This window comes from Anser cygnoides, chromosome 7 (assembly GCF_040182565.1).
Source record: "Anser cygnoides isolate HZ-2024a breed goose chromosome 7, Taihu_goose_T2T_genome, whole genome shotgun sequence".
In the NCBI taxonomy this organism is placed as follows: Eukaryota; Metazoa; Chordata; class Aves; order Anseriformes; family Anatidae; genus Anser; species Anser cygnoides.
Genome location: NC_089879.1, coordinates 30,555,146 through 30,577,299, shown reverse-complemented (window position 1 = coordinate 30,577,299; position 22,154 = coordinate 30,555,146). Strand labels below are relative to the sequence as shown.

At 36.1% G+C, this 22,154-nt stretch overlaps 1 protein-coding gene across 5 annotated transcripts in view; it reads left to right on the top strand.

Moving 5' to 3' along the window:
* Positions 1-19,355, top strand: part of WAPL (WAPL cohesin release factor) — a 146,429-nt gene extending 127,074 nt beyond the window's left edge. For all 5 annotated transcript variants that reach the window (XM_048074844.2, XM_067000671.1, XM_048074845.2 and 2 more), the window contains 11 exons: positions 2,690-2,917; positions 7,791-7,902; positions 8,439-8,536; positions 10,030-10,106; positions 11,269-11,444; positions 11,777-11,892; positions 12,574-12,735; positions 13,964-14,171; positions 15,319-15,407; positions 16,451-16,546; positions 16,902-19,355. In XM_048074844.2, the coding sequence (XP_047930801.1) occupies positions 2,690-2,917; positions 7,791-7,902; positions 8,439-8,536; positions 10,030-10,106; positions 11,269-11,444; positions 11,777-11,892; positions 12,574-12,735; positions 13,964-14,171; positions 15,319-15,407; positions 16,451-16,546; positions 16,902-16,967 (1,428 nt within the window). In that variant the 3' untranslated portion in view covers positions 16,968-19,355. The remainder of the gene's footprint in view (positions 1-2,689; positions 2,918-7,790; positions 7,903-8,438; positions 8,537-10,029; positions 10,107-11,268; positions 11,445-11,776; positions 11,893-12,573; positions 12,736-13,963; positions 14,172-15,318; positions 15,408-16,450; positions 16,547-16,901) is intronic.
* The last annotated feature ends 2,799 nt before the right edge of the window (positions 19,356-22,154 follow it).

Below are 22,154 nucleotides of genomic sequence, written 5' to 3'. Positions count from 1 at the left end.
AGCTGTGTGGTGTGGTTAATTGTCTTTAACATTTACAAAAGACTGGAGCAAAATGTATTATATTCAAGAGTTACTATTTTTTAAGATTAAACCAACCTGTCTATAAGGAGTAAGAAAAATGAGCTTTAGCAAACCATATTGGTGGCATGTAGTTGAAGCAGGCTCATCCTGCAGTATAAGCACCGTTAATATTTGAAGTCCTTGCTTATTTTGCAACATCATTGTTTTCCGGTTGCTCTTGAGCACTCGGAGGCTTACTGGCCTGGTTGCTTACAGGTTTTCCTTGTTGCAGGGATCTCGTTCCTGTTAAAAGTACTTACTCCACTCCTTTTTGCTGTTTGGCAGTGCTCCTGCAGCCTGAAACTTTCAGTATAATGTCTTAGTCCCCACCTTGGTTCCTTTCTGATCTAAGCATTTTAAAACCTGGGTTGGAAGGTCTGAAGGGAAGTGATGACATATGCTTATGTGACAGAAAGCCATTACTCACTGTGTGATAGGAAGTCAGTTGGAAAAGAAGCAAGCCTGGGAGAAGTCAAGGGCTTGGTGCAGAGGCTTACGAAATGAGTCTGATTGCCATTATCAGACTTCAGAGTGTCTGAGTTAGTGTTCTGTGTAGCGACCGAAGAGCAGTCTCTGGCTTCTTGAAATGCCTAAGAATTGGTAGTCCAGATTATAAATTCTACAGTTTCCTTCTTGACTGCTGTGTAGTTTGTATTTCAGAAACTCTTTTGAGGGCTTGAGCATTTTTCTACCAGGGATGTCACCTTGATAATGCTGGTCACTAGAAGATGTTCTGAAAATCTAGAAGTTTTTCATCGATGTTGCTAGAGTAGGTCCCCCATTTGATGAATAACAGCGAGGAGTGCTTTGTTGCCTTTGCTTTATATGGAATGTGTTTTTCTTAGATCCTGTTCTAAGAACTGCTATTCTGAAGGAACGGAGTGTAGTCACTTTCCAGTAATCTGGAATTTCTTACAGTTTAAACCAGAAACAGTTTCTTGAATGTAAATGATAAAATTGCAAGGTTTATTTGAGAAAGACAGGCCACATGTTTTCCCTTAACTTCTTTTCACTGTCTAGGCAAGCTGCAAAGACTGCTTGCTGCCTTAAATGATCCAGGTGGCAAATCTGGAATAGTGACATTCATAGCTAAGGTGGATTTTTTTGTTTTTTCTAAATAACCTTATGTCTTGAGGTTGTACTCATGAAAGGAGATGTAGATTTGGAAAATTGCTTCCTTTAGTATTCCAAATGCATTTTATTCACCTCTGCCCTCAAGGGTTTCCTTGACTCAGACAGAAAGGAGTTTTAACATACCTGTTGATAGACTGTCAGCTGCCTAATCCTGCTTTGGAAATGCTGGTACTGCTTGGTATGACCAGGTATGATTATCACTTGCTTCTAAAATAAACAGAGGCAGCTAATGATGGCTTTGGTTAGCTGAACCCTTAACAAAATGTTAATCTGTTGTGACCCAGAAATTCTGCTCCTTCCTGTTGAGCTGTGCAACATTGACATCCCAGACTTAAATTAAATTCACATCACAGAATAAAACTTTTCTGCAAAAGCTTTGAAATTACCCTATATGCAAAAAAAAAAAAAAAGATGTTGACTCTTCTTTCAGGGTTGAACTCAATAATTAACAGTTATTTGTAGTGAAACACACATGCACAGCTTTTTTTTCCTCTGGACGTCTAGAAAGGTTTCTGAAAGTGTTGTGCCCAGCATAACTTGATTCTCCTTGATTTTTTTTCTTCTTTGTTATCACTTTGGACCTCACCTGGATAGGTAGGTCTCTTGGTGCAAGCACTGTACTTGCCGGCGCTAGGGACAGGTAGTTCTGGTCTGACCTCTTCGCTCCTATTGTCATTTGTCTCTTTCTGACAGCCATCTTCTGCCTTTGCTTTTCTGGATATTCACAAAGATGAATTTTAATTATTTCTTGAACTTGAAGAAAGTTTAAGTATTCTTTAGCCAGTAGGAGGTTCCTATATACCATTTCTGTCAACTCTCCATAAAGTAGAGGTGGTCAAACTAATAGGATTAGCTTGTTAAGAACTGATGGGGAGCAGGGCTGGTTTGATTTGTACTTTGGCTACTTTGAAAAAGCAGAGTTCTACTGGAAATTGAAGGTGTGTGGGGGGGGAAAGGTTTGGATCAACTACTGACAGACACACCTGCTTGGTGGAATCGGAATGTATGTCACCGGGCACTTTTTCCTTTCACATGTGAATGCTGTCTTTATGATCTCTATCTTTTTGGTGTTTTCTGTCACCAGCTTAACTCATCTAATGAGAATTTTCACCTACCTTGCCACATGTCCTGTACCTTTTACTTTGTTCCCCTGCCATCTGTTTCTTCTGTAATTCCATATTATTGGAGTTACTGCTTCTTATTTTGTCTGCAACAGAGTCCCTTAAAAGTAGAAAAACCTGCTTTTCTACCAGGGTTTTGTAAATGTATTAAATGATTTGTGTCTTATTTGTATGGGTGAAGAAAATGCTAGTAAATTGCTAGAATGAGTCCATTTATGTACTGGAGTAAGTACTCATGCAAGTGCTAGTGGAGACTGGGACTTGTCAGGTTTTTTCTTTTGTAAATTTTTATCTTGTTTATTAAAACTTTTTAAAACTTCTACCTAACATGATTACTAAAAATATATTTTTTTTCTTTCCTCTCCCAACCCAAGAATTTGTCCCTTTGTACAGCAGCTCTAATGTACATCTTGAGTAGGGATCGTTTGAACATGGATTTAGACAGAGCTAGTTTAGATCTGATGATACGGCTTTTGGAATTGGAACAAGATGCTTCTTCTGCCAAGCTCCTGAATGAAAAAGACATGAATAAAATTAAGGAAAAAATTCGGAGACTATGTGAAACTGTTCACAACAAACATCTTGATCTCGAAAACATCACGGTGGGTATTGTGCTTTTGTTTGAAAGACTTGACACTAGTGGAATGTTTAATAAAATGGAATTGATAGTATCAGCTTTAATTTCTTATATCACAACTCAGAATTCATGACGCTGTCTGCAATTGTAAAAGTGTTGCAAGTGTTGATTGCAAGTGTTATCTTTTTTTGAACTTAAAATTTCCTTTATAAAAGCCAGAAGAAGTTATGTTCTTCAGCTCTCTGGTTCACTGTTGACTACTGGTAAGAGCAGTTCGTTAAAGGTAGCTATTAAAACAAGTAACGGCCGTGTGCTAAAGGATTACACTCAGTTTGACTTTTGTTTCTCTGCCTACGTTTTCATCTATGTATGTTCATTCACAAAGAGTAGTGGTTGTTATGTGGGAATAAGAGTGTTGTGTGTTAAACTAGAGTTGTCGTACAGGTACTTATATTTAATACTAATAATATTGTCTGTCTTCCAGAAACCAGTTTTTCTTTGCAGGGAGTGTAGTAACAGATCTATTGATAATCTTATGTGTGGATAAGGGTTGGTTTTTATACTTCGTTTCTCAAGCATACTTGTTTTTTATGAATGTATCTTCAGATGCAGCAGAGTGAACACATTTTGTTTAAAAATAAATTTGGCCATGGTTCGATGCTAGTTATTGAGCTAGCTTGAAAAATTAAAGGGTAAGTTGCAAGTCTTCTAAAAAGAGTATTTTTAAAGACTTGATGATAGATTGACTGGATGAGTGGTCATAGATGGCACAACTTAGTGCTTTTGCTTTCATCATATTTCAGTATAACATGTTAAGATGATAATTTTTTTAACATCTTTTAATACTTTCTTTAAAGTTTCAAAGATTGTTATAAGGTTTTTGCTATTTTTAATCCAGTACTTCACAGTGACAGGAGATCTGATCTATTGCTTATGAAGTGAGCTTTTTAGAGTTTTATCTCTGCAAGAGATGTTACAACTCATCAGTAACCTGAAGATAAGATTGTGTTCAGTCTTAGAGTAGTTTAAAAGATGATATGCCTTGATGAACCGGCATCTTCTTCTGTAGTTTCAGTGACTTTTTTTTGTCCTTTTGACACCTCAACCCCAGCCCAAATTTCAGATGTGGAACAGATAGCTGAATTGGTATGAAAAGTCAGTATTACATAGCATTAGGAAGAATTGAATTTTAGGGTAGGAAGATAGTCTTGATGGCATAATTCTTAACCTTGATAAGCAATTTAGGGTGATAAAGGAGAATTATTTCAGTGTTTCAGTTTTAGGCATATTTCCTGTAAGTGTGTGGAATATGTAGGTAAAGAACTTGGTGACTTTTCTGGCCTTTAGAATCTGCAAAAGCAGAATAAATTTGAGTTCATGTTCTCTGCCTTCACTTTAGTCTGTTAAGTTGTGTGATACAATCTTAAGATATCAACACAGAACAAGTTTTGTTTTCTATGTGACGATTAGCAAGGAATTGGTGTAATTACTGTCTTAATTCTGAAGACTCACATAGCTCAGTATCTCAGTGCCAAGGTATCTTTTGCACTACAAAATGCAAGACAGATCTGTTTATTAAGTGTGGAACAGCTGGTGTAGGTTCCTGATTGCTAAAGCATCCAGCCACGCTGACCACTGTCTCCTATTACAGCTTTTCTTATATTCATGATCTCAGTAGGCCTAATGTTTTTCATGAACTATAATTTCATTTTTGTTTTCTTAAGCATGAGTTTTAAAAGGGAGAGGATATATTAAAGGGACTCTGTCCTGCAAGAGATACATCCATGAGAAAAGAATATTATCATCACAGGTTTCGTTTTTTTTTTCCTGAGGCATCTTGATTTCTTAAAATTATATCGAGCTGTTGTTGCAAATGTGTTAAATACTGTAGTACCTCACAGATGGAAACTGGTTCCCTCCCAGCTGTGCCATCTTGAAGTAGACTATTATAGTGTTCTGAGAATATTTGCAAGCCAAATGATATGAATAGATTCTCTGCCAGTTTATGATAGTTGCAATGGTAAGTTGAGACAATAATGAACTTCATGTGTGGAGCATAAAGTTGTTTTTCACATTGATCTCTGTCATGAGGTATAATATTTAATCTGTTTTGTACCAGATGACAAACAGGCAGAAAATTTTAACAAAAAATGCAAATTTGGGGAGGGTTAAAGAAAAGATCTGTACTTCTTCAAACTCAGACATAAACACTGAGAAACAGAAGGATTGCAACAGCTATTCTGATAGCTCCACTTTGTGCTTAATCAGTTAACACGTTCGGTTTTTGAATCTGAGCTTCAGTGAAGGTGACCAAAGCTGCCCATATCTTTAACGCAGACAATGTTGTTTGTGTGACTCTATCTGGAAACTAGTTTGGACTAATTTCTTGAGTATTCATAAAGGTGTTCAAAGGATTCTGTTTTCTAGACTGCTATGAACAACATTGAAAATGTTAAGCCAGAAGTTGAAAAGGACTTCTCTGTGCATTCAGTTTGTTCCTGGTTTAGGAGAAGATCAAACCTGAAGAACTTAATCTTCGTGATAGCAAATTGCACTTGGCTGTCAGTCAGCATAGCCCAGTGTAGCTGATGCTTGCAAGCAGCTCTTATATGTTGCGTCATGATGAAAATGTTCAGAAGTGACTTCTCTTTTCAGTTGGTGAAGGGTTATTTTGTTTTTCAGTCTCAGCATAAGGCTGAAATCTTAAGGAAACCATGTTTTGAAACTTTGATCTTAAAATTTTATAGTAATTGACATAATATTCATCAGAATCATAGAATTATTAAGGTTGGAAAAGACCTTCAAGACTTTCCTCAAAAGCAAGAATTAAATCTTGAATAACAATTTTTAGTATATACATGTTTTTAAATGTCCTCTTGTCCCGTTGTATGAATATCAGATAATATTCGCCTGGAGTTTTTGAAGTCTTACTGCCCTTTGTAGGAAGACTAAGTACTGTATTTGAAATACTACGTGGACTTTGAGGTTTCATGGAAACACATACAGAAGATTAGTTAAATCCTTTGTAGCCCTTAAGATCTCTAAGGAAAGTCTCTGTTCAGCTTCTATCAGTCTGATTTAGGTTATGCCTGGCTTCAGATACCCATGTTGCAAAATTTTCAAGCTCAGTCTGAAAGCATGAAAAATTTTCTGAAGATGGGAAAGCTGTGGAGAACTAGGGATCTGTCAAACTGCTGTCTGCAGGTTCTTTCCCTTCCTCCCTCAAAACACTTGCTCATTTGGTTGGCATCAGAAGGGCAGTTCTACATCCGTTGCTTAAAATGTTGTCTGCTATTATGCTTTTAACTTAATTTGTAAAAGTGAGGTTTTGGACCTTGTATCTCCCAGTGATAAGAAAAGTTTGAAACCAAGTGGGCCTCACTTCCCTCCTGTGGGAAGACTGAGTGAGTGGCTGCTGGCAATTAAAGGTGGTTACCTGTTGCCAGGGTGGTGAAACAGTGGCAGGAGTAATTGCAGCTCTGTGTTTGTTTCCTCTGTGATGGGGAATTGAGATGCTGCTGACTCAGTGAGCAATGACCTGTTGTAGATTTGCTGCTGCTCATGTTCTCTTGCCCCCCACGATGCTTTCATGACCCAAGGACACTTCCACTTACGTTGGAGGAATGCAGTTACTAACCTGTATGCTCATCACTGACTCTACAGCAGAGGTTGCTTCTTAAAAAAAAAAAAAAAAAAAAAAAAAAACTTTTGGGTATTAACTCTTTATCAGCATTGATCTTGAACTTTCTTCTCCTTGGAGATCAATAATCTGAAAAAAAAGGAAAGCATCTGAAGCTGTCAAGGTTGGTGGGGAGGAATCATACAAATAATAACTTGGTTTTCAAAGACAACAGGGTGTTTATTCAAGCCTGGTGAGTACTGTTATTCCCAGGAGGTGCTGAGGTTTGCGCTTGTATCCTGGAATACGCTGCATCTCAGAATAAGCACAGCCCTCCTTGAAGTGTTAGAAATCAATGTGTCATGGAGGGAAGATAACTTTAAAGTGGTTGAATTTGGTTGACTTTAATGGGATCTTATGGCTTTTTCTCTGGCTGTTCGTTGTTGTATTAGTGGCACGTTAAATTATAAGGCTTATAGTAGTCCACATTTACTTGTGTGTTTTTCAGAGATTACAGAATTCAATATTCTGTGTAGATATAAATCTTATGCATATTAGACATGTGTACATGTATGTATATAATGTTTTATTATTAACATTTGGCTTTTTTAGAAGCTTTTATAAAAACAAGATAAACAGTCTTTTATAGATGGGGTTTGTTCTGCTTAAAAACATTGCAGGAGATTAACTAAGATAATCACCTAAAATCTGTTCGACTTCAATTTGCAGGGAGTAAGCTTATCTTCAGTGCTGTAGAATTTCAGTATGTATTCCTCTTAAGAAAAAAGAATCCAGTAAATATAGTAAGGTTTTTTATCAGCATTGTAGTTGAATTGTTTTCTTTAGTGCATTTAAAGTAAAGTCACAAAAAAAAATGGTTAGAAACGTATTTTTTACAAAGCAGCAAAGCTAATGTATCTGGGGAAAGAGCAGTGTTCACTACAGGTTTTTTCCTACCTGGCTATTTTGTTCCTTTCCTTTCCTTCCACCACTAGATATCAAAAGAGACAGGAGAAGCAGATGAAAAGAGGCTGTTTGGACTTTCTAAAATATTAAAAATATCAAGAAAAAGTTGAGAATGCTAACATCTTTTTAATCAGTACCAAGGTTTTTTATTTTTTTTAGATGCACGCATTTCTCTATCTGTTCTTGCTCCCTCTGGTGGTTTTTCTACTCAGAAACTGTAATTTTGTTTTTTGTATGATATGTATTTGTATGATCTGATGTGTTGGCTGCAGCTGCATATGACTTCACTAATTCTGGAATCTAACTCTTTCAGACCGGGCATTTAGCAATGGAGACGTTGCTGTCTCTCACCTCAAAACGAGCTGGGGACTGGTTTAAAGAAGAACTGCGACTTCTAGGTGGTCTTGATCATATTGTAGATAAAGGTATATTGGAGATCCTGCTTTTACAGTGTGCAAAAAATAGTAAATCCAAGATGTTTGATTTTCTTAACATTAATTTTCTTTGCTCAAGAATAGAAAAAATGATATATTCTCAATTTTTAAAAATGCACAGTTTTATGACAAGTTATTGGGAAATATTAGTGACAAATCTCTGTGTGAGATTGAAAGTACATTAAAGTACTTTGAAGTACTACAAAGCAATGCATCTTTAAGATATGTGGACTTATTTGCAGTTAAGAAACATAATCATGTACTGTACAATCTCTTAGTAGAAAATAAAATATACAGATAGGTAATTAGTGTGGCAACAATCACAAAATTGTAAAGCCTTCTTTTAATTTACCTGGAAATGTTACAATTTTGGAATGCTGATCATGTCTTTGAGATTGTTTCCTAGTACTACAGGGTTTTTAAGGTGTAAAACAAGGTTGATAGCTATTCAGAGAGTTGCTAGTTAAATCTAAATGCTTGGCTTTTGAAGACATCTTATTGACAGTGGAAAAATTTTTTTTGTTTAGTTAAAGAATGTGTGGATCACCTAAGCAGTGATGAAAATGAAGAGAAATTGGTTGCTTCGTTATGGGGTGCAGAAAGGTGTTTACGGGTCTTAGAAAGTGTAAGTATGAACATTACGTTTCTAAAAAATGATTCCTCTAAAGTGTTCTGTAAATATATAGTTATATAAGTAACAATAAATGTTTTAATCAAAGCTATTAACGTTGTGAGGTTTATCAGTGTTCCTGGAATATTGGAAGTTTTGTTCGTTAATGCAGAATATCACTCACTGTTGTTAAGAATAACTGTGTATAACCTGATGCTTTTTTTAAGTTCCTCTGAAAAACTGCTGTTTTCTTTTGTCACGAGTTTGAGTTTAGCGTGAGTCTAGTAATAACACAGCATAATGTGTTTTCTTAAAACTATAAATTGATATGTATATTATTAAGAATTACTGCATTCAGACATCAGCTAGCTAAGTGCTGAAAGAGCAAACTGCCTTGAAGGTCACGCTAGGTCTGTAGTCAGTTGATTGTGTATATTGAGATGGTAAATGTTTTTCAATGAGAAGTTTGAGGAGAATTAAAATGTGTGTTAATTTTTGTAGAGCTTAATTGAGAGAAACCTTGTGCATATGCTTCCCTACAAAGCCTCATTTTGTTGCGTTTCATATTTGTTGTTACTCTTTTTGCTTGTGATATTGTAAGCAAATAGAAAAATGTGATGTTTTAGAAATACTGCTCTGCACGTCAGTGCTCAGGTGTGTTCAGGTTCAAAGTACAGGTCAGTAAGTCGTAATATCTTAAGCCTGAGTCAGAGGGCAAGTAGCTGCAGTGATACTTCTTGACTGAAATAGCAAGATAAACTCAAGGATACTGTAAAAGTAAGCTAAAAAATGAGTACAATGAACAAATGCAGGTGTGACTACTTAAAAGTTACAGCACCTATCCCTTTACTTCATAATAGTGAGAGAAAAATTTTCAGATCCAGTTTCTGCTATTATATTCCATGGATGGAATTGCCAAGCAACAGCAGAAGAGACTTGTTTAGTGGCAGAAAATTCAAATTTGAATTTGAGGATGGCTTGTGATACAGTAAGATCCTTAGGAATTTGGGAGAGGACAAATCAGCACATCATCTAATAAAAATAAGAAGAGCGTTTACTGTTTCTGTAAATCGATTCTGTATTCCAATCCAAGAGAACTGAGGAAAAAGTTTATGGTTGGATGTATAATAAGCTGTCAGAAGTGGAGTTGATATCAAGTCTTAAATAACAAAATATTTACATATATATGCATGTGCACACACATGCATTGGGACTACAGTGTCCCAGGATATAGGTTCAGGTTCTGCTGTGGCAGAATATCTTCCCACAGAGTTCCTGTTTGCAGTGTATCAGGGAAGATGGTTTTATATGCAGTGCCCCAGTCTTGTGGGATTACTTAAAAGGTGGAAACTCCAAGGCAATACTGGTACAATAAGTGAAAACTGACTCTGGATAATAACCAAGAAAAATGAAACTAAATAAAGTGGGGTGGTAGTGGAAGTGAATAGTTCTTTCAAGGAAAAGGTCGTCTCTTTTTTTTTAATGCTACTTTCTGCTCCCCTTTTTAGGTTACTGTGCATAATCCAGAGAATCAGAGCTATCTGATAGCATACAAAGACTCACAACTCATAGTCTCCTCAGCTAAGTAAGTTGTAACAAAATACATTTTTGTACAGCTCTGCATGTGATACAGCAAGAAATAAATTTGCTATACCAGAAAATTGTAGGGGAAAAAAATTAATTTCTATGTTGCTTTTCATTAAGTAATGTTCAAGTTACTTTAGATGAGGGTATTGGTAACTGCCCGAGTACTAAGAACATGTAGTTATTGTTGGTTCTGTTGAAGTTGCAAACTGCGGATTAAGATTTTAGTACCAAAATAAGATGAGCACAGAAGAGAAGCTACTTTTGGGAAGCTACTTTTTTTGATAGTGTTTTATTATCTTAAGTGTTTGTTGGAATGGTGGAGCATAATAATGAATTGACAGTGTAACTATAAGAATAGAGAAAATTTGTTCTGAACTGTTCTCCCAGCCCCACTTATCAATCAGGATGAGGTCTCAGTTGGCTGGCAGAGATTGAATCCCTCTTGCACTGCTCAAGTGGTTCATAAGAAAGCAAATTAGGCTGAAAATTTGACTGTGTAGACCTCATTGGAAAAAAAATGTCGTGGTTGTAGGCTAAATATTTTGAGTGGCTCTTTAAATTAGAGTCAAAAATCTGCTTACTGTGTTAGTTGGTCCAATATGTACTTTTGACATCTTAGTTTTGTTAATAATTGAAATCAGCACTGTCACTTTGTCAAACTAACGTAATGCGGCAGAATTATGTCTGGTCTGGTAGTGTTATGAGATGAAGGCTGCTTCTGCTGGAAAATCACGTGTCTCTTACTTATCACAGAATAGGGATAGCTCTGGGGACAAGACAGGTGAACAGAAAATACTATCAGAATAATGTTGTGCTTCGGTCAGAGGATATGGGAGGCTGTTTGTAGGGAGAGGAGATGTCTTAAGACCTTGCGATGAAGTTGGAAAGAAAAATGAACTTTTGCACTTGAAATCTCAAGCTGTTAAAGCTATAGGCAACAAAGCTTTCCTGTTTTTGTTTTATTTTCACAATTTCAGTTGAACTCATAAAAGATTTTATAGGTGACAGCCTTATCTATCCATACAGATTAGGCATCTTACACTTTTATCAGAAAAACGCTGCATAAATTCCATATTTTCTGTTTTCCTGTTGAAATAAGTATAAAGTGAAATATCCTGTATGTTGTCCAGGTAATTTTGTTCTGCATCTTCTCTTTGCAGAGCATTGCAGCATTGTGAGGAGTTAATCCAGCGATATAATCGTGCTGAAGATAGTATCTGTTTACCAGACAATAAGCCTCTGCCTCACCAGAATGTAACCAACCATGTGGGTAAAGCAGTGGAAGACTGCATGAGGGCCATCATTGGTGTCTTGCTCAACCTAACGAATGATAATGGTAAAAACAAACAAAAAATACACCTATTCAGTGTTACAGCATCAAAGATAGTATGTTAATGTAAACCTTTTTCTTATACTGATTATGTTTTTTTCCATGTACAGTGCAGTAAGGCAGTATGGTAAAGTATGGTAGATGCTTGCTTTGTAGTAATCAGTAATTGGTTTTTGGGAATTAGGTGAATAACTGCCAGTATGAAGTGTTAACAAGATGCATGCTTGGGCCAAGAGGGCCCGGTTTATCCTGAGGGCCGAAAGGTTTTATTCATCTGCTTAAAATAATGAAAATCTATCTTGTAAAAATTGAGCCTTTTAAACTCTTTTTGTTTACAGAATGGGGTAGTACAAAAACAGGTGAACAAGATGGTCTGATAGGCACAGCTATGAATTGTGTGCTTCAGGTTCCAAAGTTCCTACCTCAAGAACAGAGATTTGATATTCGGGTGCTGGTAAGTTCTTGTGTTTGTTACATGAATATTAAGTGATTTGCTGCCTGCTTGTGTGTTTAACTGCTCCAATTCCAAATTAAGGAGCAGCCTCTATAAACTTCATTGACCATGTCCTTAGTGAAGTACTTAAAGGAGGTTTCTGTAAGGTCCAGGGAAAACTCTAGGATTTGACGGCTTTGAGCTCTCCTTTTCTTTGTGCTCGAGGGGAAAAAGTAGATGAATTGTGAGAGACTTAGGTAAATAAGTCTGAATTGATAAGTTTCAATTGTCTTTTCAATTTTAGAGATATAGTGGATGTTATTGTTTGAGATAAAGGCAGTGTCAAATTTACTTCAGCGTACATAAAATGCGTCTGTGGCCTAAACTGTACACTAAAACTGTACATGTGAATGGTCTTTTAAGAACAGAAGCTGAAGGTTGGACCCTTGAATCCCTAATCAATAAATTAAATCTAACCTTTAAAAACATTTAAAATGGTTTTGTTCAGAATTGAAAAATCTTGAACTTGTATGCAGAATTCTCAGTTTTGCTTCATATTTCTTTAAATCCTGACCCCGCCCTTTATCAAACTGTTATATAAAGATGTTAGTATGTATGTATCGTGGGAAACATACAGCCTAAGGACATTCTGATAATTTTTTTTAATGTGTGTAATATTCTTTGATTCTCCAATTCTTGCAGGGATTGGGTCTGTTGATCAATCTAGTAGAATATAGTGCTCGGAACAGGCACTGTCTTGTCAATATGGAAACATCGTGTTCTTTTGACTCATTCTGTACGGGAGAAGGAGATGATAGCCTAAAGATAACTGGACAGATTGATGCTGTTCAGGCTTTAGTGCAGGTAAGAAATGAACCAAAAAATGTGTTTTTCCTGTAACAGTCACCATTTTTCATTATCAGACTTTCAAGGAAGAAGAAAGAACTCAGCAGCGAAGATGCTTGTCAAAAATTTTTTGTTACACATTTTGAGAATGTAATACAGCATAGTGAGGGAAGAGGGGTGCTACTCACAACTTGGCAGCATTATTACAGACATCTGAAAGCCGCTCTTGTGCTCTGTAGAGCTTTCTTGTTCCTATATAGTTTATTCCTCATGCTGTTTTTAAGCAGCTGCAAAAATTGTAAGCTACATGTCTCATCTACTTTGCTTCCGTAGATTTTTAAGTACTATTTTTATGGGAGTTTAAGATCATTTTTTTAAAAACCATGCTTTATCAGTTTTTTAATGTGAATATAATGCATATGGGTTTGAAACACCATTCTTAAATGTTGTATCGACTCACTTCTTGAAAGAAATCCACTAATAATGTTGGTGAGTAAGCTCCAACATGCAACCTAAAATAAAAGTAAGTAACAGGATAATTTACAACCTTGTAATTTTAATGGAGATAAGTTTATGGATTTTTTTAGCAGTTGTTCCATTTCATTATGTGAAATGACTGTCCAGCAGCAGACAAAAATGTCAACAATCAGGATATTAATAATAATAAGTATTTCAATGTACACAGCTCTGCAAAGCAATATTTAAAACTGGTGATTATATGATTTGGGAAGTAATTCACAAGATGTAAGTGTGCAGTATGAGATTGGTTAAGTCACATTCACCTTAACATGACTTGCGAAGTCGTTTTAAATTACCCTTTCAAATTTCAAATTTTTGCTTTTTACATATCAAGGGAAAAGTTCAGAGAGCAATGAGAGGATAGTTTGCATGAAAAGAAAAATGAGGATTGGTAAAGAACTAAAATTGACAAGAAAATCTGGCAACTTTTACTCTTCAAGCTGTCTCTCAAAGAAAGCAATTAAGCATTTTTGATACCTAAGAGGAATCTGCCAGTTGGTTGAACATTGGGGAGCAAGGGAGGCAAGCCTTTTCTGTAGAGCACAGCATTAGTGTTGTGATAAATCATGCTACCCTTTGAAGAAGAAAAGGCTATTGTGAAGAATAGTATTGAAGGCTACTTGTATTAATGGGTGAGTTGTGAAGGAGAAATATACTTTCAAGTATTAATTCCATGTGTGTAGGATTTAATTTATAATTGAAATCTTTCTGAATTTTTCCCCATCAGCTATTTCTTGAGCGTGAGCGAGCGGCGCAGCTGGCTGAGAGCCAGACAGATGAATTGATTAAAGAAGCTCCCACTGCTCAGCATGATAAGAGTGGGGAATGGCAAGAAACAAGTGGGGAGATACAGTGGGTCTCCACAGAAAAGTCAGATAGTACTGAAGAGAAAGATAAGAAGGAAGAAGATGATGAAGAACTTGATCTTAATAAAGGTATGTTGGAGGGTTTTGATGAGTTCAGAAAAAGGCAAGAACTCTGCGATGGCATAAACTCTTAACTTGTCCTCTACTTCCTGTCTATCTGCAGTCCGTTAGGCTGAGATTTCCTCAGTGTATTCCCCACGTGAAGCTGTTAACAAAGCACGAGTATGAGCAGTTCAGAGTTGAAGCATCTGAAGTGTGTGTGGGGGGGAAGTATTACTTTTTACTTAATAGCGCCTTCTGTCTGTCAGTCCCTTTAAAAAAAAAAAATGTAGGCACGTTCTGTGTAAGAAATTCTGAAATGGAACTTTTAGGCCTTTATAGTTTTCAAGGCCTTTTGCAGAAGAACACTATCTGCCTTAATTTTGTATTCCACTGCGTAGTGACCCTTCTTGTTTCATACTCCATTCAGTTCTTTTTTCTTTTCCCTGATTTACTTGCATGTATGCTGCTTCTGCCTTCTGTCCCCATCTTCTTTTTCTGAGTTCTTCTTGCTCCATCGGTGGTATCTCAGGTACCTGTGTGATGCCTTGATGTGCCTCATCTTGAGGAATTTATTTCAGGAACTTGAACATGTTTAAGCTGAATTACACGCTTTGTTTCGGGAAAATACAGCTGGTCAAAAACATTAGTCATTCTCAGTTGAGTGGCTCATGTTAATCTTCTGATAGCAAATGCACTGCCTTGCCTTTTCCAGCCTTGCTCTATATGCTTCCTCCTTTTTTCAATTCCATCAGCTGTTGTCTGTAGCTATTTGTGGTTTGTCCCCCAAAATGCTGAGCCATTAGCAAAAAGTGCCATATCTGTTATTTGTAATATGAAAATCTTCTCTTTTGTGTAAATCTTATTGGCTTATAGCATCACAGAAAACATATTTGTGTTTTGTTGTGTTAGACATACAATTTGCCCATTGAAATGGTACGACAAAGTACTATAAAATATAATGGATTAAAAGAGAATGAACACCATTTTTCCGTTCAAGAATGTGTGCTGCTGAGTTAAGTAAGGAGTTCGATTCTTGCCTCTGAAGTCTCAGTGCAAAAAGACATTTTGTTTGAGAAAATAGAATTCTGGAAAGTGATAATGAAAGATTGTATTTGAAGCAGTAAAAGATACCAGCTGCTTAGAGGATACAATACGCTGTTGTCTCTTTTTACAGCTCTTCAGCATGCTGGGAAGCACATGGAAGACTGCATTGTGGCCTCATACACAGCATTGCTTCTAGGCTGTCTCTGCCAAGAGAGTCCAGTAAGGGAATAAGTCAATAACTCCAGTAAAATATTTAGTGTAATAATTTGCAGTGTTGAAATGGGTTTATTAAATCAGGGTTCAATGTGAGCTGGTACACTGATGAAGCTAACTTAATGTATATAGTTCTATGGAAAATTGCCACAAGTGTTCCATCCAAAACAAATCTTTTGAACATCAATGTGTTTATCAAAGAAAAACAGGAATTGAACATTAACCTCTTCTGCCTTTCTACTGTTTGTTGTTAGTCTTAGCTCACAAATGAACTAACACTGGAAAGGCGAAGGAAGGTTGGCTAACCTGTTCTGTAATGATAAAAGCTTGCTTCATTTTTCAGCAGTTTCAATAAGCAAGTTAACATCCAACTTGTTTTTTTCATCCTAGTCTGCTTTTTTATTTCCAGTGAAGTTTGTATGAAATTGTGTATGTCCACATTAGTTGAAGATGATTGCCTCAGGTTGGAAATACATAATGGAAAGTTGAAGTTAAAAATGTGGAACTCTGGCATTTGAAAACTTCATAAACTTTCCTGTCAAATACATGCTCAAATGAAGATGAGGTTCAGCCTGCCTTCAGGCTAGTTTAAATTTACCATGATGGCAAAAATGTTCTTGAGCATTCTGTTCTGTACTTTACAACTTAACTTTCGATTACCTGTGTATAATTTTAGTGTTCGGAGAGGTACTGATAGTAAGTTCAAATACTTTCAACCCTTGACAGTTATGAAGGGAGATTCTTTCCATGTCAGGAGAATAGCCTGGTCATTTTTTTGAGTTCTCGATAACCTTGTAGGTCCTGGGGAGGTCTGATGGTGGTAATGATCTTTAACAGGGAAAAAAGGTAGCAGGAAGTGCTGTTTCCTGGAAATAAACACCTTAAAAGTATGAGTTTTGAGGGACTTGAATCATAGAGATGACAGCAAAAAGCCATCTTAATCAGGCTATGAATACATTTGTCTTGCTCCATCTCACGTGAAGAGTAACAGAGTTCTCGGTGTTGGAAAAATATTTCACAAATTAAAATAAGTTTTTTTTATTTCTTAGATCAACGTGACTACTGTGAGGGAATACTTACCTGAAGGGGATTTCTCAATAATGACTGAAATGCTTAAAAAATTTCTCAGTTTTATGAATCTTACTGTAAGTAATACATATATATATATTTAATTTGATGGGTATATATATTTGTGTAATGGTGTTATCTGCTAATAACCCATGCCTTTTTAGAAGTTTTTACTATTTCCATATGTCTTTAGAAGAGCTTAGGGTGATTATCTGTCTTTTTAAGTATTGAAGACCTGTTTATGTATTTTTGTAGTAAATAAAAGGAAGCTACCCTGATTCCATTTGAATGCTACTGTTCAGGAAAATACTGTGAATCTTCTTCCTGATCCTAATTCTAAACCCTAAAATTCTGAAATGAGCATAGCTCTCAGTATTTTAGAGGTAATATTACAATTGCTTATTTGTTACTTCTTTCTCTTATATTTTTCAGTGTGCTGTTGGAACAACAGGCCAGAAATCTATCTCTAGGGTGATTGAATACTTGGAACACTGCTAGATACTTAACTTCCGCTGCAGGCACTCTAATGCTGGAGCTACCCTTAGACAAAAGAAGAAGTCATGAAAGAAGTCCTTGAAGGATATACCAAGAGCATTCATCTGTGTCATTCGTGTTCGGATTTTTAAGGCTACCTGGTCTCTTAACCATGCATTCAGCATTTTCTAAAAGACAGTTACTACATCAATCTGCAACTATCAAAAATGAGGGGAAAAGGTTCTGAGGAAAGTAAATAAAGAAACCATGCTGTTTATGATGCAGTGCAGTATTTAAATATTTTTGGCAGGGTTTACCCTCCCTATCTTTTTTCTTGCTTTGTTCGTGACAAGTTTCAAGGAAAAAAACTTGCTGCTGATAGTGCAACTGCTGTTTACTGTTGAGCCACTGTTTCATGCCAGCCAGGTGCAAAGGCAGCTTAGCTACTGAGGTATCAAATGTTCTAATAAAGAAGTTCTGGACAGCAGCACCGCTCCTATTTGAGTTTAATTTGCTCTTGCTTTTTTATTACTAGATTATTCCAAAATCATAAAATATAAATTTTTAAATACTTTTGTGATTTTAACTACTGTCTATATTTAAAATTTGTTGGAATCCAAAGAGGCGAGGATTGGATAGTTTATTTTTTTATACTGTTTTGATTGAAATTAGGTTGTTGAACTATTTCTCAGTTCTAAAACTGTCATGGCCCATGTACTGTAAACTGATAGACCATAACACTTTGTAGTTCCAAGAAGCATGCAAACCCATAGACACATAAAGCCATTTGAGAGAGGGAGTGTTATCCACAAAATAAATAGCAATTGTAAAAAAACAAAAAATTGTACCCTGTTTAAAAAAAAAAGAAAATGATTAAATCCCAGGTTAGTTTACACTTCTAAAGAGCAAAACCTTTGAAATGCTGTTTTGATTTGTTTCAAGGAACTGCTCAAGATGTATTTTATAATGCTCGATACAAAGAATTTGGATGTTATAGGGGGAAGAATTTTAAAGAAGCTAAAACACCAATGGGGATTAATGTTTCCAGCTGACATAATCTTTCTATTTCATTCTTCTGTAGTATGACAAAGTTTAAATGCATACAACACAAAGCCTTAAATTGCTGATATAGCTAAGATTTTGTTCAGTCTGAGGTCTAGTTCATAGCAAAGCATTGTGTTTGAAGACTTAAATGGAACAAAAAATCCCAGAAATTACATGACTTTGTTTTTTAAAAAACAATAAAAAAAACCTTCTTGCACTTGTTATTCAGACCAACAGAATTGGTAATTATTTTTATTAAGCTGGTCTTGAATATTTGCAGACTGTTCTGAGATCTGCTTCATTGACATTTTTAAATACCTGTATGGGTAGTTACATCATGTTATTCCATTGAATTTGTAAAACTTGAAGCCATAAAAATATTAGTTCTATGTATAATGAGGGGGAAATAACAGGAAATCTAACCTGCTTTTAGATCTTGTGTTATCTCCATGTATAAAGTTACAAACTCGTGCTTTTGTATCAGTGCCAGCTGTAAATTTTTTACATACAGTGGCTGCCTTCTATGTCTTCCTATTTTTGATAATGCAGATTGTTGGGAATTCTGTAAGGAAGTAACTGATTAGCGGCAAAAATCCAATGTTGGTCATACTTTTTTGCGTTTTCTCTCATCACCTTCTAAAACTTAGTGTATCAGTGTAACTTAGAAAAGTTTTTGAGGTTGTATTCCCCTTTGTTTAAAAACTAAACAAAAACAGCTCAGTATTGAGAAACAAAAGCTGTATGTAAATCATCTCTATCAGGAGGAAATTAATGAGTATTTTGTCCATCTAGTCTTCTGATTTTAGAGATTTTCAATTATAGTGGGATTTCAAAACGATTATATAGTTTCTGTAGAGTGATGGCAAGAGACAATACAGATGTGATGTTGGGGGGGAAAGCAGGGACAACTACCTTTCTTTGTTACACTGGTAATTGTTTGGGAATTGATTTACCTCAGTGTTTAACAGTTTTTTTAAATGTAACTAATTGTCAAGCACTGACAAATGCAGATCTTTTTTTTTGAGGGTGGGGGGAGAAATCACCCTGTGAACTGCAGTGCATTTTTTTGTGTTAGACCCTCAAATAACTCTGCATTGAAGGGTACTTGAGGCCAACTTGCAAATTAAAATTTTAAAGTAACTTTTTTTCCATTGTAAATATTTGTGTAAATACTCTCAATTGGAAATTAGAACAAGTAGAGTACTTTTCTGAATCCAATCCTATTTTTATTTTATACAGTATTTCTCAGCTGTGATCTTTGGAGCAAAAGCCAACGGCAGGAAAAATAGTTTGTACCAGTTTCATGAAGTATGTCTTTGGGTTTTTGTAAATAATTTTAACTCAAATAAAATTGCTACTTTCAATACATATCTTGTCTTTTAACATGTAATAAAGCACTCCCCTGAGTGACTGCAGAAAGAAGGCAGTGTCAGGTAAATTTTCAAAGAAAAACATAATATAAAAAGAGGCCTAAAGGTAGTGCTGTATTTTGCATTGGTGTTTTGGGACAAGAGAATTAAGTGCCTGGACCCCAAGTTGATTGAACCAACTAGGGCTTGACATTTTTTGGAGATGTACTGAATCTCTTGATACATTTTTGGAGTTCTCCACACAAGTTGCTATTGATCTTAAAACTGAAGGGGCATGTGACAGTTCTGAAGAGCTGTAGTTGAAATAACAAAAATGTGTAAAAGCATAGGGGAAATGGGGCAGTTCATGTTATGGTGATTCTTTTTACATTATGAAGAATGTTAATAGCTGCTTTCTTGAGCAGAAAAAATGAGAAAATTAAAGTGTGTTGTTCTTTTTGTTAATAGGAATGATGCTTTAATTGATTGATGATGAATTTTTTCCATGTAATTTTCTTAATTGATCCAACTATGATACAGGTACAATATGCAGAAAGTCATCAGCTATAATAAGGACAATTGAAACTGCTGTGTCATCTAATTGCCACTCTAACAAGCATCAGCATAATGAAATTTTATTTCTGTGCTGTGAAGGGGTCCTTCTGGAGTTTGAAACATGGAGCAGTATGTTATTAGTATGTGGCACTGTTAAAGGGAGATACAGCTTTATGTAGGCAGGTGTTTTCCATGAAATTCATAACATCCAGTAAAAGAAATATTTCCTCTAGGCTATTTTGTCAGTAGCTATGTAATGGAAGCATTATTTGTGGGTGCTTTGAGATGACATCAGCATCTTCAGATTAATAGGACAATTGTGAAGCTTCTGTAGATGATTTGGGAGTCAGCCTTTCACATAGATTATTTCATTTTCAGACTGTTTTGAAAAGTAGGATTTCTGCATAATAACAAAGTAGTCTGGCATGATCTGTATAGCACTGATTTATCAGAAGCTTTATGTAAAAGCGGGTGATAGCGTTGGAGATGATTTCTCAAGCTGGCCTAATGGAGTTGGTTTTCTGCTGTCAGCAGATTGAGTCTCTGAGCGGGAAGACTGGACAGTGATTACAAAGGTATAAAAGCTTTCTTCTTACCCTGGAGTGGAGCATCTGTGCCAAGTGTGCAGCTGGAATAGTGCAGTTCTAGGGAACTGTTACTGCTGTATGGCCACTTCTGGGTGGACAAAGATGCTGGTGGGAATTACCTGTTTTTTGTTCTAACTTTTCTGTAACAGGGCATTCTAACAGGCATTCTTGGTGTTGACCATGTTGGTAGGCTCAAATGCCTCACTGAACTAATGGAGATGTTTTTGGTGTCTGATGCACTAGCAAGTATTCTGTTTTCCCTCATTTTCCCTTTCTGGATATCAGTAATTTCTTCTTTGGGTATGTGGAAGTCACAGCATATTTAGGTAGCTGGGACTGTTACCAGGCCAGCCTATGTGGCCTTCTCAGTAGAGTTCTTTTTCTTCCTTAATGCGCTTCCTTGTTCAAGCAGCAAAAAAAAGTGTACTTGAGTTCAAAAGATAAAGGAACTTAAGTTGTTGCCATTCTTTTCTATCAAGCACTTATTTATATGGTGGTTTTAGTTTTTTGATTTTTTTTTTTAAGATTGAGATTGGAATTTGTCCTGAATCTCCTTGCCAAATGTTTTCAAAACCAGGTCAATGTAATTCTTGCTGCTGCTGTTTCTCGTCCTATGTGTAATACGTTAATTTGCCTCTGGATAAAGGACACTACTAGATTCTTTTAGCTACATGGAACAGAAGCCATTCATACATGTCTTTTTTTACTTGCCCTTCAGGTCCCCTGTCTAAGGGACTCTAGTTTATTAAGACATTAGCAGCACCAGTAGGTGCAGATAGTCTTACTGTAAATAAAAGTGAAACCATTATAAATAATGGAACTGCTTGAAGTCCTTTTCCAAAAGGTAGATTGATTTACTAATGCCACAAGGATCTTCATTCCAGCTGTGAAAACTGACCTCGATCTGCATCTATAGTGAAGTCTCAGGTTGCCACGCTTGGTATGATAGCTTAGTGACAACAGGCCCTGCCTGGAGATGCAGGGGATGTTGTAAGGTGTCCTGGAAAAGGCAGACTCACTGGGAGGAAAGAACTACACTAGAGAGAGTGCCTTAAATATGAAAGACACATTTGTATCTTTCACCTCTTTTTGTCCAAACTGTACCTCCAAGTCTCCTAACCCCCATCTTCTGGTACTACACATTGAACCTCTGTTTCATCAGCTTACAAGTAAAAGCCAAAGAATTTCTTGAAATGTGTTCTTGAAAGTTAGGTTACTAAGTAATAAAAAGAGTTGTGAACATGTTAGTACCTAATTCCTTCTATATCCTGTACATACCTTAAAATTCTAACCTTGCTTAGGTAGTCCAAAGATATCTAGAAGATTCATTGCTGGATAAACATTAATAGTAGGGTAAACTCTTGCAGTGTAAAACTTGGTGATACAGAGTAGATGACTGATCCATTTTGGAGTAAATGGAAGAGCAGCAGGGATTTTATTTAGATTTGCTGTTCAGTATAGGAATTCTTAATCAGTTTCCTGTTTTATAACAGAAGATTTAGTTGTCTGCATTTATTTTCCCAAAAGTGGGGGAGAAAGAGTGTTAACCTAGAGCATGGAACGGATTAAGTGGTTTTCATCCCAGCTATAAAGATGACTATGTGATTGCATCCTAGTATGACAGTTCGGTGTTGGTCAGGTGAGTGAGTTGGTGTGGTTATTTTTTACTCTTTTGC